Source organism: Bison bison, unplaced genomic scaffold (genome assembly GCF_000754665.1).
Source record: "Bison bison bison isolate TAMUID 2011002044 unplaced genomic scaffold, Bison_UMD1.0 scf7180017864485, whole genome shotgun sequence".
NCBI lineage: Eukaryota > Metazoa > Chordata > Mammalia > Artiodactyla > Bovidae > Bison > Bison bison.
The window spans coordinates 1,370,469-1,385,662 of NW_011495045.1; the positions used below are offsets into that span (position 1 = coordinate 1,370,469).

The 15,194-nt window shown below is 38.2% G+C and overlaps 1 protein-coding gene across 4 annotated transcripts in view; it reads left to right on the top strand.

Annotated features, from left to right (window-relative positions):
- ATM (ATM serine/threonine kinase) overlaps window positions 1–15,194 on the top strand; it is a 149,897-nt gene that overhangs the window by 111,536 nt on the left and 23,167 nt on the right. For all 4 annotated transcript variants that reach the window (XM_010862840.1, XM_010862844.1, XM_010862841.1 and 1 more), the window contains 5 exons: window positions 2,241–2,399; window positions 2,848–2,986; window positions 4,031–4,113; window positions 5,444–5,584; window positions 6,385–6,501. In XM_010862840.1, the coding sequence (XP_010861142.1) occupies window positions 2,241–2,399; window positions 2,848–2,986; window positions 4,031–4,113; window positions 5,444–5,584; window positions 6,385–6,501 (639 nt within the window). The remainder of the gene's footprint in view (window positions 1–2,240; window positions 2,400–2,847; window positions 2,987–4,030; window positions 4,114–5,443; window positions 5,585–6,384; window positions 6,502–15,194) is intronic.

Below are 15,194 nucleotides of genomic sequence, written 5' to 3' on the forward strand. Positions count from 1 at the left end.
TAAATAAGCAGGGTGACAATATACAGCCTTGACGTACTCCTTTTCCTATTTGGAACCAGTCTGTTGTTCCATGTCCAGTTCTAACTGTTGCTTCCTGACCTGCATACAGGTTTTCAAGACCAGGTCAGGTGGTCTGGTATTCCCATGTTTTGAAGAATTTTCCAGTTTATTGTGATCCACACAGTCAAAAGCTTTGGCATAGTCAATAAAGCAGAAATAGATGTTTTTCTGGAACTCTCTTGCTTTTTCGATGATCCAGCAGATGTTGGCAATTTCATCTCTGGTTCCTCTGCCTTTTCTAAAACCATCTTGAACGTCTGGAAGTTCATGGTTCACGTATTGCTGAATCCTGGCTTGGAGAATTTTGAGCATTACTTTAGTAGCATGTGAGATTTAGTAGCATGTGAGTGCAATTGTGCGGTAGTTTGAGCATTCTTTGGCATTGCCTTTCTTTGGGATTGGAAGGAAAACTGACCTTTTCCAGTCCTGTGGCCGCTGCTGAGTTTTCCAAATTTGCTGACATATTGAGTGCAGCACTTTCACAGCATCATCCTTCAGGATTTGAAATGGCTCAACTGGAATTCCATCATCTCCACTAGCTTTGTTCGAAGTGATGCTTCCTAAGGCCCACTTGACTTCACATCCAGGATGTCTGGCTCCTGGTGAGTGATCACACTGTTGTGATTATCTGGGTTTTGAAGATCTTTTTTGTACAGTTCTTCTGTGTATTCCTGCCACCTCTTCTTAATATCTTCTGCTTCTGTTACATCCACACCATTTCTGTCCTTTATTGAGCCCATCTTTGCATGAAATGTTCCCTTGGTATCTCTAATTTTCCTGAAGAGTTCTCTAGTCTTTCCCATTCTGTTGTTTTCTTGTATATCTTTGCATTGATCGCCGAGGAAGGCTTTCTTGTCTCTCCTTGCTATTCTTTGGAACTCTGCATTCAAATGAGTATATCTTGCCTTTTCTCCTTTGCTTTTCGCTTCTCTTCTTTTCAGAGCTATTTGTAAGGTCTCCTCAGACAGCCATTTTGCTTTTTTTGCATTTATTTTTCATGGGGATGGTCTTGATCCCTGTCTCCTTTACAATATCACGAACCTCCGTCCATAGTTTATTAGGCACTCTATCAGATCTAGTCCCTTAAATCTATTTCTCACTTCCACTGAATAATCATAAGGGATTTGATTTAGGTCATACCTGAATGGTCTAGTGGTTTTCCCTACTTTCTTCAATTTAAGTCTAAATTTGGCAATAAGGAGTTCATGATCTGAGCCACAGTCAGCTCCCGGTCTATATATAGTCAGTCTATGCTGACTGTATAGAGCGTCTCCATCTTTGGCTGCAAAGAATATCATCAGTCTGATTTCGGTGTTGACCACCTGGTGATGTCCATGTGTAGAGTGTTCTCTTGTGTTGTTGGAAGAGGGTGTTTGCTATGACCAGTGCGTTCTCTTGGCAAAACTCTATTAGCCTTTGCCCTGCTTCATTCTGTATTCCAAGGCAAAATTTGCCTGTTACTCCAGGTGTTTCTTGACTTCCTACTTTTGCATTCCAGTCCCCTATGAGAGTCCCTTGGACTGCAAGGAGATCCAACCAGTCCATTCTGAAGGAGATCAGCCCTGGGATTTCTTTGGAAGAAATGATGCTAAAGCTGAAACTCCAGTACTTTGGCCACCTCATGCCAAGAGTTGACTCATTGGAAAAGACTTTGATGCTGGGAGGGATTGGGGGCAAGAGGAGAAGGGGACGACAGAGGATGAGATGGCTGGATGGCATCACTGACTCGATGGACGTGAGTCTGAGTGAACTCCGAGAGTTGGTGATGGACAGGAAGGCCTGGCGTGCTGCGATTCATGGGGTCGCAAAGGGTCGGACATGACTGAGTGACTGATCTGATCTGATCTGATTATGAAAAGGACATCTTTTTTGGGTGTTAATTCAAAAAAGTTTAGTTGGTCATATTTAGTTGGTCATATTTAGTATGTTATATAAGGGCAAGAATATTCTCTTTTGTCTCCTTTCATACTCCACTTGTTACTCACTTTCTCTTTCTTTTTCCTCATATACTTCTCTCTCCCATACATTCCCGCACCACCACTCCCGCCCCCCACACACAGTCCACCCACTGCTGCATCTAGCACAGTAAAATGTATCTTAATGTTAAGTAAAAGTTAAAAGGTTATGGATTTTTAATTTTTTTCTTTCCATAAAATTAACAGTTCTTAATTTTCTGACAGCTCATCTCTAGAATTTCAATGGATCATCCTCATCACACTTTGTTTATTATATTGGCTTTAGCAAATGCAAACAAGGATGAATTTTTGACCAAACCAGAGGCAGCCAGAAGGAGTAGAATTACTAAAAATGCACCAAAACAAAGCTCTCAGCTTGATGAGGTATTTGAAATGAACTTTTTGAGTTGCAATATTCATTTTTTCCCCAAAATATTCCTTTCTTAAGTCCCAGGAATTCAAAGAATATGTATTGTTGACAATATTCAATTTGTAAATCCTTTGTTATTATGATGCTACCTAAAATTGGTTCAAATTTCCTGAATATTTCTCAAAGCATAAGAGATACCAAAGGTATTTTACTGTTTTTCCTCAAGTAATGAGCTAAGAAAAAAATAGATTTTACAATGTACCCAAGTCATTTACTCTTGAGATTATTATACCTTTGATATGTTTCATTCATAATATAGTGACTGCTTTGTCTCTGAGGGATTATAGTCCTTCCATTGTCTAGATAAGTGCATAGATTCCATTTTTTGTTTTTATAACTGTAAAAAGTTTTAATGTCACATGTTTGCTTTTGTAATATTTTTTGTTTGTATTTTATTAATAGGATCGAACCGAGGCTGCTAACAAAATAATACGTACTATCCGAAGTAGGAGACCTCAGATGGTCAGAAGTGTTGAAGCACTTTGTGATGCTTATATTATACTAGCAAATTTAGATGCCACTCAGTGGAGGACTCAGAGAAGTATGCAGTTTGAAAGAATGAATGTTGCATTCTTGCTGTGTTAATCTCTGTTGTTGTTTTGAGGTGCTAAGTCATGTCTGACTCTTTTGTGACCCCATGGCCTATAGTCTGCCAGGCTCTTCTGTCCATGAGATTTCCCATTTTCCCAGGCAAGAATACTAGAGTAGTTGCCATTTCCTTCTCCAGGAAATCTTCGCAACCCAGGGACTGAATCTGTGTCTCCTCCATTGCAGGCGGATTCTTTACTACTGAGCCACCAGGGAATCACACTTATTCTCTGTAGGGATATTTTAATTACAAAACAGAATGTAAATCTGCTCAACTCACATACATTAATTATAGATACAAAAGTTTTGATGATTACAACTCACACATGATTCAAAACTTAATTTTTATCTAAAAAGCTTCAATACCCCGCCAGTTACTTTTTCACTTAATATCTTGTGGAACTGATAATAGATAACTGCACTCTAGGACTTAAAAATGAAAAGATCTTATCATTTTCTCCTTCACTCTTCTTGCTATGTCTCTTTAAATAATTACAAGCTGCTATATTTGGTTGTGTGTATCTGTCTCCCCATACTTTAATAATTATGTTCTTTTATTCTGTTCAGGATCATATCTTCATATTTAAATTCTTACTATTTTAAAATAAAAATGAGGCTTCTCATAGTGTTCCTCTAAGCAAACAGAATACTGTCATGTTGTTTAGTCGCATTTAATAGTAATGTGTATACCATTATCTATGTGCTGTTCATACTATTATATAATTATCTTAAGTCGTCCAACTTGGCACCTCAGGTGGAGTCTGGTCTAATTACCAGTGCCAGGTAACCTGCAAATTCATTTGTAAGCCACATTACTCATTGCTATGCCCTGACCCTGAGCGGCACTGTGTCCCAGGTCTTTGGTCTTCATTTCTAAATCAGAACCACAGATTAGCCATAGTTTGGGTTTATGGTATCTGCTGAATTCTCCTCCTTTACCTTCAGTACTGTTGCTCAATTTGTGGTTGTCACTGAAACTTCTTTATTTTAAATACAGAAGGCATAAATATTCCAGCAGACCAGCCCATTATCAAACTTAAAAATTTAGAAGATGTTGTTGTCCCTACTATGGAAATTAAGGTAATTTACTATTAATTGTTTTGATTTTTTTTGTTTGTTTTTGTTTTGATTTTTTAATTAAACTAAATTACTTTTTAGCAAGTTAAACCGTTTGAAGTAGCCTTTTACTGTAGGTCAAAAATGGTTAATTATTGGCAGTTTCATTTGTTTCAACCAATAGTTTTTTCTTTATTGGATTCCCTTTGCCCAAGACTTAAAATACTTAAAGATCTCTCCTGCTTTCTTTTCTATTACCTCCAGTTTTACAAATGTCATCTTTCTTATGAAGAAGTCTGTAGACTGTTATTGATACTTTTACTGGCCAAAAGAAAATATTTTGTGTGCTTATGTCAATATTTTTAACTGAACAAGAAAGTCCCTAATTGTTTTATATTGATTTTTAAGATTCTGTATGCGTTAGAATATTGACTGTGATGTATTACAATATTAAATAATATAATATGTATTACAGTATTGACTGTAATATACATGACACTTTCAGCTGTGTCCTAATGGTTTTTTATTGCTGGGAGTACAGTGTGGGCAGGGATAAATATAATAATAAAGGTTGTTGTTTGGTCACTAAGTCATGTCCATCTCTTTTGTGACCCCATGGACTGCAGCACTCCAGGTTCCTCTGTCCTTGAAATTTTCCCGGCAAGAATATTGGAGTGGGTTGCCATTTCCTTCTCTAGGGGATCTTCCCGACCTCGGATCTAACCCACATCTCCTGCATTGGCAGGTGGATTCTTTACCACCAAGCCACCAGGGAAACCCATAATAAATAAAGATTACAGTTTAGAAAATCATCATTTTAACTACATTGTAAAATCTCTCCTTTGAGTTTGCCTTTTAGTGTTTAATATGAATGGTTATTTGATGTGAAATGTAGTTTCATCGTGTGGATTAACCTATCAGCAAAGTTACTTATTTAAATATCTTGTGAAACTGCCAGATTTAGCAATTAAAACCTAGAAAACTCCTCTCTGTACTTTTCTAAAATTTCCCTTATTGTTTTTGTGAAGAGATGACTTAATTTATACTGATGACTTAACATATACAGATCAATGGTAACACCTGAACCAGGGTTATTGAATAGTTTTTTCAGCAACACTAATTGAACTTCTTTTATTAGGAGATATTTAAGGAGGTAAATTGTGTTATCTATATTGCTTTTTGAAGCCTTTCCAATGTCAAATCTCCTTTCTTTCATTTATAAAGTTACCATTTCTGTTCTTAACCAACAGCACATTGTCATTCATTCCTTTGCTCAGTATTAAAATTGTCATTTAAAATTAATTTTTCTTTAAATGCAAATTGAGTACTAAGGTATTGTCATATACTTTATTAGGTGGACCCCACAGGAGAATATGGAAATCTGGTGACTATAAAGTCATTTAAAGAACAATTTCGTTTAGCAGGAGGTTTAAATTTACCAAAAATAATAGATTGTGTGGGCTCTGATGGAAAGGAAAGGAGACAGCTTGTCAAGGTGAGACTTTGCTTTTGTGGTGTGGTTCCTAGTGGATTAATGGAAAACATCAAAGAAAAACTAACAGATATTTTCTTCTTATTTTGGCTCTTTGGTTTTGTTCTCAATAATTACAGGTGAGGAAAACAAAGTAGAAATAAATTGTTTTCTAGAAGCAGAATGCTTTTCCTCATGGTTTTGTGTGTGTGTCTTTAAGACCAGCCTTATTTTAACAGTTGGTTGAAGTGAAAGAATACTTTTTACATGTATAGACATGGTGAGGTTTAACCATCAGCCTACTTGTTATGAAAAAAATTTTTTGAGTGTTGCTTACTTTCTTGAATAGTTCAAGTTGAAGGCCCGTGCTTCAATGTCCTGGATCTGACATTGTGCTAAGTGCTATTTTAAACATATCCGAAAAGGATAGCACTCCTCCCTTACTCTGCTTTTACGCTTTGGGCCTTGCTGGGAAGTGGCAGAGAGACAACAGTGCTCCTCCACCTTGGTGCTTTGCAGTGTGCCCGTAAGTGTAGGCATTCCAGTTATTTTAGTCACAAAAGCAGCTGTGACGGGGAGTGGGGAAGGGTACTTCTTTTTTCTAAATTGGTCTACAGTGATGTACTTTATTCTAATACTTTTCTTTTGTTCGTGTGTTTGTGTTTGTGTGTTTGTGTGTCTTAATTACTTAAGAGACTAAAGGGGAGCACAGATCCTCAGACTGATTTCCAAGTGCCCTTTGGCTGTCCTCAGATGATTTTGTGTGATTTTATAGTAAAGAAAATGAACTGTGCTTAGTTATTTGTGTTTTGATTATTCTGAAGGGCCGTGATGACCTGAGACAAGATGCCGTCATGCAGCAGGTTTTCCAGATGTGTAATACATTACTGCAGAGAAATACTGAAACCAGGAAGAGGAAATTGACTATTTGTACTTATAAGGTAACTTTTATTTCTGCTGCTTCATAAAGGACATATAAAAGACGCCATTATTGAGGTAGGGGTCAGCAAATACTTTCCTGAAGGATAATATTTTAGACTTTGTGGGCCACATACATAGGTCTCTGTTGCATATTCTTTATTTATTTTTTTCCTTGATAGCCCTTTAAACCTGAAAGACCATTCTTAGCTCACAGGCTATACAAAAATAGTTTGGGACTGGGTTTGGTACAAAGGCCATATATTGCTAAAGCTCTGATTTAAACAGTATTTTTCTTTTGTAAAAGTATACATTAATGTTAATTGCAGCATTTTTTTGTTTCAAGAAATCTTGTTCTTATAATCAGCTAAAGTATTTTCCCTTTATGTTTGACCATTTAGCCTATTTCTGATATAAAAGTGCTCTTTAGAAGAGAAATGATGTTAAAAAGAAAATACTGATTCAGTGAAAAATATATTATATAATGTAGAGTTTTAAAATTCTAAATATGCTAGTTTTTGACTAGGTAATACATTTGCATGGTTCAAAAATCCAATAATAGAAAAAGGTATAAAAAGGGAAGCCTTCTCTCACCTTTTTCCCTTTCGCTGTAAACCTCATGCCCCACCATCTCTTATTCTTATAAGTACCATTTTCATTTGTTTCCAGTGTTATACAAATAGAATATATGAATATAATTCCTTGTTTTCCCCCCTTTCCTAGAGACAACAATATTTTTTTAACTCAGCAATATATTATAGAAATTTTTTGCTTTTTTAACAACTGCTTTCTGCATTAGTACAGAGTTATCATAAAAGTCCTTATCATATAAAATAGGCATTTGGGTCATTTATAGTCCTTTACTGTAGCAAGCAGTGCTGTGCTGCAATAAATAATATTGAACATATTTCATATATGTACTGGTGAATCTGTGGGATAGATTTCCTAAAGTTGGACTGATGGGTAACAGTAAATGCACCTATAATTTGGTAGATATTGTCAGATTACCTTTAATAGAGGGATGTCCCAAATGCATTTCTTCCAGTATTTTGCCTGAGAAGATAATTCTTAAGTCACATTATTCTATTAATTTAATCATCTTTGACTCTTACATGAATGCTCATCTAGCACATTTGCATTTTTAAAAATTGCAATAAACCTCCATTTTGAAGGATGTGTTTTCTATCAGATCAGATCAGATTAGATAAGTCACTCAGTCGTGTCCGACTCTTTGCGACCCCATGAATCGCAGCACGCCAGGCCTCCCTGTCCATCACCAACTCCCGGAGTTCACTCAGACTCACGTCCATCGAGTCAGTGATGCCATCCAGCCATCTCATCCTCTGTCGTCCCCTTCTTCTCCTGCCCCAATCCCTCCCAGCATCAGAGTCTTTTCCAATAAGTCAACTCTTCGCATGAGGTGGCCCAAGTATTGGAGTTTCAGCTTTAGCATCATTCCTTCCAAAGAACACCCAGGGCTGATCTCCTTCAGAATGGACTGGTTGGATCTCCTTGCAGTCCAAGGGACTCTCAAGAGTCTTCTCCAACACCACAGTTCAAAAGCATCAATTCTTCAGTGCTCAGCTTTCTTCACAGTCCAACTCACATCCATACATGACCATAGGAAAAACCATAGCCTTGACTAGACGAACCGTTGTTGGCAAAGTAATGTCTCTGCTTTTGAATATGCTATCTAGGTTGGTCATAACTTTCCTTCCAAGGAGTAAGCGTCTTTTAATTTCATGGCTGCAGTCACCATCTGTGGTGATTTGGGAGCCCAGAAAAATAAAGTCTGACACTGTTTCCACTGTTTCCCCGTCTATTTCCCATGAAGTGGTGAGACCAGATGCCATGATCTTCGTTTTCTGAATGTTGAGCTTTAAGCCAACTTTTTCACTGTCCACTTTCACTTTCATCAAGAGGCTTTTGAGTTCCTCGTCACTTTCTGCCATAAGGGTGGTGTCATCTGCATATCTAAGGTTATTGATATTTCTCCCGGCAATCTTGATTCCAGCTTGTGTTTCTTCCAGTCCAGCGTTTCACATGATGTACTCTGCATATAAGTTAAATAAACAGGGTGACAATATACAGCCTTGACGAACTCCTTTTCCTATTTGGAATGAGTCTGTTGTTCCATGTCCAGTTCGAACTGTTGCTTCCTGACCTGCATACAGATTTCTCAAGAGGCAGATCAGGTGGTCTGGTATTCCCATCTCTTGAAGAATTTTCCACAGTTTATTGTGATCCACACAGTCAAAGGCTTTGGCATAGTCAATAAAGCAGAAATAGATGTTTTTCCGGAACTCTCTTGCTTTTTCGATGATCCAGCGGATGTTGGCAATTTGATCTCTGGTTCCTCTGCCTTTTCTAAAACCAGCTTGAACATCAGGAAGTTCACGGTTCACATATTGCTGAAGCCTGGCTTGGAGAATTTTGAGCAGTTTTCTATAGGTGTTCCTTTCTGGTTTCATTCCTATATGTCCTATTTGCCCTTTATTTTCTGTCACTGCTGTAACAAGGCTTATTTATTTATTTGTTGTTTCTATTTCTGTGAAGATATAAACAAATTACGGTAATTACTGTCTATTAGTAGAAAAGCAGTCTTTCAGAGACACTTAGGATAGCCCCATATCTGTTTCCTAAACCTGCAAAATGGTATATAAACAACAACTGTTTATTTTTTCCAGCAAGTTAACCCTACTTAAACTCGAGGTATCCCAACCATCAACTAAAATTAGTTTAAAAATATAATTAAAAATACAATAATGTTTATAATGTGAATAAGCTGCTTAGGATTAATGATAATAAGAAAGATGCAAGACTATATGAAAAAAATTATACAAATGTAACAAGAAAGAAAAAAGGAAAAAAAAAGTACCACATCATAAATGGGAAGACACTTAAAAATGTCAGCTGATTTCAAATTAGCATAGACAATGAAATTCCAGTAAAAATTTTGTAATGTGGAACCATGATATAAAAGTTTATCTTGAAAAATATATTGGTGAGAATGACTAAAATGTCTTTGATAAAAGCAATACGTGAAAGTGGACACTGTCCAGTCATATGAAACCAAAGTAGCCTTGACAGATGTTTATATATACATGTGTTAGAAATTAGTATATAGCTTTGACATAAAGTTCCTTAAATGCTATTAACTCTGGGTATGATGGGATTATGGGTAGTACCTGTTTTTTAAATATATTTTGAATTGCCCTCAATGAACATTTTTTTAATTATAAAAATTATTGTTAAATTAAAAACACCAAAAAAATAAAAAATAAAAACACCAAATAGGGGAGCAGAGAAAAAGAAATTAGATCTACCCACCAAAATTCTGATTGAGTTAGGCTATTGTAACTGAAAACTGAGGTTGTAACTGAAAACTGAGGGGTTTTTTTTAGAGCTTTTTAACTTCCTACAGAAATAGAAATATAAAACTCACTTATTATTTGGATGAAGTTGAAGAGTGGGAAATCATTTTTAAAAAGCACACTTTTTTCTTACTTGCAAATTTGTGAGAAATTTGTCACATGAAACTTTATTGTTAACTTGATGCTTTCTAGTACCAGTTAGCAAAAAGCGAGTTCTCATGGAATGCTAAGAGCAAAAGTTAAAATTAAAGATCTTTGAAATCTGATCTTTGATGTGGTTTAGATCAGTGCTACTCAAATTTAACAGGCATTCTAGTCCCTGGAAGGGTCTGTTAAAACGCAGATTGCTGAGCCCCTAAAATTTCTGATTCTAGGATGGAGCCTGAGAATATGCATTTCTACCAGGTACCAAGTGATGCTGATGCATCTGCAGTTTAGGAACCACACTTTGAGACCCAACAGTCTAGTTAATTTGCTATCTATTGATTTAGCTTCATTGTAGGACAAAGTTGATTAGTTGTTAACTGTCTCCTCTGACTGCTCAGACGTTTTTAGAGGGCAGATATTCAGTAACATGAGTGAAAGGGAAGTTTTGTGCTCTAAGTGCTAGACTTTTAGATGGCAAAAGCGATGAGTAGAGAGCTGGGATCCGATATTGTAGCAGATTTGGGCTGTGAGTGCTCAGTCACTTCAGTCGTGTCTGACTCTTTGCAACCCCATGGACCATAGCCCGCTAGGCTCCTCTGTCCATGGGGTTTTCCTGGCAAGAATACTGAAGTGGGGTGTCATGCCGTCCTCCAGAGGATCTTCCTGACCCAGGGATCAAACCTACATCCCCTGCATTGCAGGTGGATTCTTTACCACTGAGCCACCAGGGAAGCCCTTGGGCTATAGGATCACCTGGTTTTCTCAGAAAGCAGCTCAGGCTTCCAAGCAAATAACACAGTTTGGCTTCCAGAGTTCATTGCTATAAAGCATGAGAGAAGACCTTAACCTAAAATATTTAGAAGGCAAAAACAACTAAACTCCATCTCTACCTGGTAACTTTTTAAATATCTGATTTTCACAGAGAACTCTTTTACCAATTAAATAGTGGAATTATTTAATGTTATATATTTGAATATTAAAAAATGTCCTCTTGGAAGACTGTGTGCTCCCAAGGCAGGGGGCACGGGTTTAAGCTCTCTCAGGGAACTGGATCCCACAAACCGCAACTAAGAAAGTGTCCACATGTCACAGCTAAGAGTTTTAACATGTTGCAACTAAAGATCCTACCTGCCATAATGAAGATCAAAGACCCCATGTGCTGCAACTGAGACCTGGCACAGCTAAGTAAACTAAAAAATAATAATAATAAAAATTTTAAATGACCCCTAAATATGAGAGTTTGGGTTTGACTTTATTGTTTAGAATTGTATTATTGGGCCAATAGATCTATATTATTTTGAGATTACTCCAAAAATGTGAAAGCTGTGTTGTAGCTTTGTTGCTAGTTGTTCTTGATTTCAGTTAAAGGTTCCTGGAAGTACTGTATTGTATGTAGTGAAGTAGTCTGCCTAATCTTCTTTGGAGTCATTCCCAATCTGTCATTCAGGCTTCTTGTGACCATTGTAACAACAAGCCGGGTCATTGACTGCCTGGAATTAACTCTTGGTACGCAGCTGTGGCTCAGTGGTAAAGAATCTGCCTGCCAGTGCAGATGTGGGTTTGATTCTTGAGTCAGGAAGATCCCCTAGAGAAAGAAATGGCAACCCACTCCAGTATTCTTGCCTGGGAAGTCCCATGGACAGAGGAGGCTGGCAGACTCTGGTCCACAGGGTGGCAAAAGAGTCAGACACAACTTAGTGACCGAACAACAACAAAGACAACAACCCAAATGTCAAAATGCAGCCTCAAAGGAGAGACTTGTATATTGAGGAACACAAGATATCAGAGAGAATCACATGGAGATGCAGGAAGACAAAGTTCATATTGTATTTGCTGGCACTGAGACATGGCCCTGTGATAACCAGGATTCGTGTGACTGGGCTAGTTTATCTCTACCAAAACTACATTTTTTAGAAAGTATGTTGAACAACTAGCCTGAAATCTTAGATATGAGAGGATTCATTTTTTAAAATCAGTGTCTTACAAATAATATTTAAATGCTGAAAGAAGCTTTGTACTTAATTCTTCATTATGCCTTATGAAAAACATTGCCTTTTGCCTTTTGAAACTTGAGTTCAATGTTTTTACGTCACCCAACATCTCTGAAATGAGATAGAAAGAAGCCAGCCTACTCCTTTCTCCATCAGTCTCTTAACAAAAGAAGGGTTTGATTTTTTTTTTTCCCCTCATAACTAGATAGTAATAGACAGTAATTTTAGAAAAGGGATCTTTGATGGAATATATTAGGAGGTAAGGATGTTAATGTGATCAAGCATTAGGGTCACAGCTAGCTCAAAGGCAAAGATAAAGCTGGATTTTCTGGGAGGAAGGTATTTAGAGGTACTTAAGCAGGAAGGAAAATAAGTTGGAAAGACTATGAGATCTGTTCATTCATTTGTTCACTAATTGTTTATTTACATGCCTAGTGGTGTATTAGATACTCTACCAGGTGTTGGGGATATAGAAGTAATACATAGTCTTAGTTCTTAAGAAGTTCATAGTCTACCATGGGAAACAGACAGATGATTACAATACAGAGTGTTAAGTGCATTTTTGAAGAATGAAAAGAGCTGAAGATGGAGAAATCATACTTATCTTTAACATCACTGGGGAAGACCCAGGCTGAGGGCAGGAACAGGCTCCAATGATGCCTGGGGAGAGAAAAGGGAGAGGCTTGGCCAACAACTCCCAGTGGACCCTCAATACAAGGCCATCACCCCCAGGGTCACTGTGACTTACTGGAGCAAGTGCAGTCTTCTGAGCCAGGGTTCTTCTAGCTCCTTTTTCTTGTACCAATTAGGAGACCTTCCCACATTAATAGGCAGCCAAAACCTGTTTAATTGTTGCCTACCAAAATGCCTGTGATCTAGCACTGCTCCCGAGATTATGGCCCTGCCCCTAAAGAGAGTGCCTTGTTTTGGGAGCTTCTTGGCCCTGAGAGTGAGCACAGGCTTAGGAAGGATACACAGCATGGGACTCACAATCATTTACCTCCTCCTACTGCTGGAGACAGTTTAACATCTGAGGGAGGATGGGAAGAAAGGAGGGGCCAGCCCTCTCTGCCCTGCCTCATTTGCTCCTGGTTATGCTCCTATAAGAAAGATGATGAGTAGCCTAAGACCCACGGTACCTGGGCCCTATTCTGTGTCCATGATCCTTGGCAAACCCTTCCACTCACCCCTTTAACCAGGGCGGGTGGGCACAGGGCAAAAGGAAGCCTGAAGCCGTGAAAAAGGCTTTAAAACACAAATCTTTTGCAGAGGCTCCTCTTAGGAACCTCAGGGCATGGTTCCTGTTCTGCCAGACTCCAGGGCTTAGGCCTGTGAACATCTGGGGGCTTAGGGTCTTAGGATCTGAGCAGCAGTGTTTTCCTCCACCAGCTAGCTCATCTAGAACTAGCCTCATTTTGGTGTCTTTGAGACAGGCCCTGAGCCTACTCATCCAGAGAGGACAATCAGAAAGGGTTCAAGGCCCAGACACTGTAAAAACTGAGTGGGAGCCCACATGGGAGGGGCATGCACCCTGCTGTGGGATCACAGCTGCAGGGGACCACTTCAGGGGAAGGGCAGGGGGGCAGAAGACAGTAGGGGCATGCGCAGGCAAGGGGTGGGGAGTGGTGGCTTAGGACTGAAGCACCTTAAGTGCCAATTTTGTTTCACTGCAGAGCTTTTCACTTCCCTCTGCCTATAATACTCTTTCTTCAGATCTCTGCATGAACTTTTCCCTTAGGTTATTAGTCTTTCAGGCTTTTCTCCAGTGTCACCTCTTCAGAGATGCCTTCTCTCACCATATAGAAAAGTCTCTGTTACTTTTTTAAATGTCTGTTTTGTTCTATTATACTTGTTATCTGGCATCATTAAATGTCTATTAGTGTATGTGTTCCCACACTAGAATGAAGCTTTATAAGGACATGTTCTTCATCTGCCTCATTGCCGCTCTATTCTCAATGCCCTAGCATCATGTGTAAGACATAATAGACTCCCAAAAAACATAGTTAATAAATTAATGAAATCTCCTCCATGTTAAGACACAGAACATAAAATAATAAAACACTTGAGTATATTAAAATTACAAATGTATAGAATTAAAGATACTATAAAGACAGGTGGCTGAGAAAACAAATTTTAAAATGTTGATAACAAAAAGGATTGTTATTAATAACAACAGGGATTTATGTACAGAATATGGATATAGCTATTACAGACCAGTAATAAAAAGAGAGCCAGTGAGAAAATGGGTGAAGAATACAAACAGGCAGTTCACAAGAAGAAAACATTTGAATAGCCAATGAGCCTGTCAAGTTTTACTCAGCTTTCCTGGGAATCTGGAAAATACAAATGAAAACCACAATAAGATACTGTTACACACCTCTTGGATTGACAAAATGTGGAAGTCTTGATAAATACTACATGTTGGGAGGCTATACAATAGACTCTGCTAATGGGTATATAAATTGGTACAACTACTTTGGATAGTTATTTGCCAGTATATGTTAACTAAGTTGAAGATGCATATCCTGAATGACCCAGCTCTTCAACTTCCAGGTACATGTACACCCTAGAAAAACTGAAATGTATTCATTATTAAACTAATAGCATTGGGGATAGCAGCATTGGGGAAATCTGGAAACAATGTAAATGTTAATCAGTATTCCAGTCATCCAATAAATTGGATGATTATGGTATATTTATACAATGCAGAGTTGTTAAAATGAATAACTTAGAGTTAAATGTACTAATATAGTTAAAGGTATTAATAAAATAGTGTTGATTGACAAAAAAGCAATTGCAAAACATACATATGGTATAAATTATTTAAAGCTTCAGTTCAGTTCAGTTCAGTCGCTCAGTCGTGTCCGACTCTTTGCGACCCCATGAATCGCAGCACGCCAGGCCTCCCTGTCCATCACCAACTCCCAGAGTTCACTCAGACTCACGTCCATCAAGTCAGTGATGCCACCCAGCCATCTCATCCTCTGTCGTCCCCTTCTCCTCCTGCCCCCAATCCCTCCCAGCATGAGAGTCTTTTCCAAGGAATCAACTCATGAGGTGGCCAAAGTATTGGATTTCAGCTTTAGCATCATTCCTTCCAAAGAAATCCCAGGGCTGATCTCCTTCAGAATAGACTGGTTGGATCTCCTTGCAGTCCAAGGGACTCTCAAGAGTCTTCTCCAACACCACAGTTCAAAAGCATCA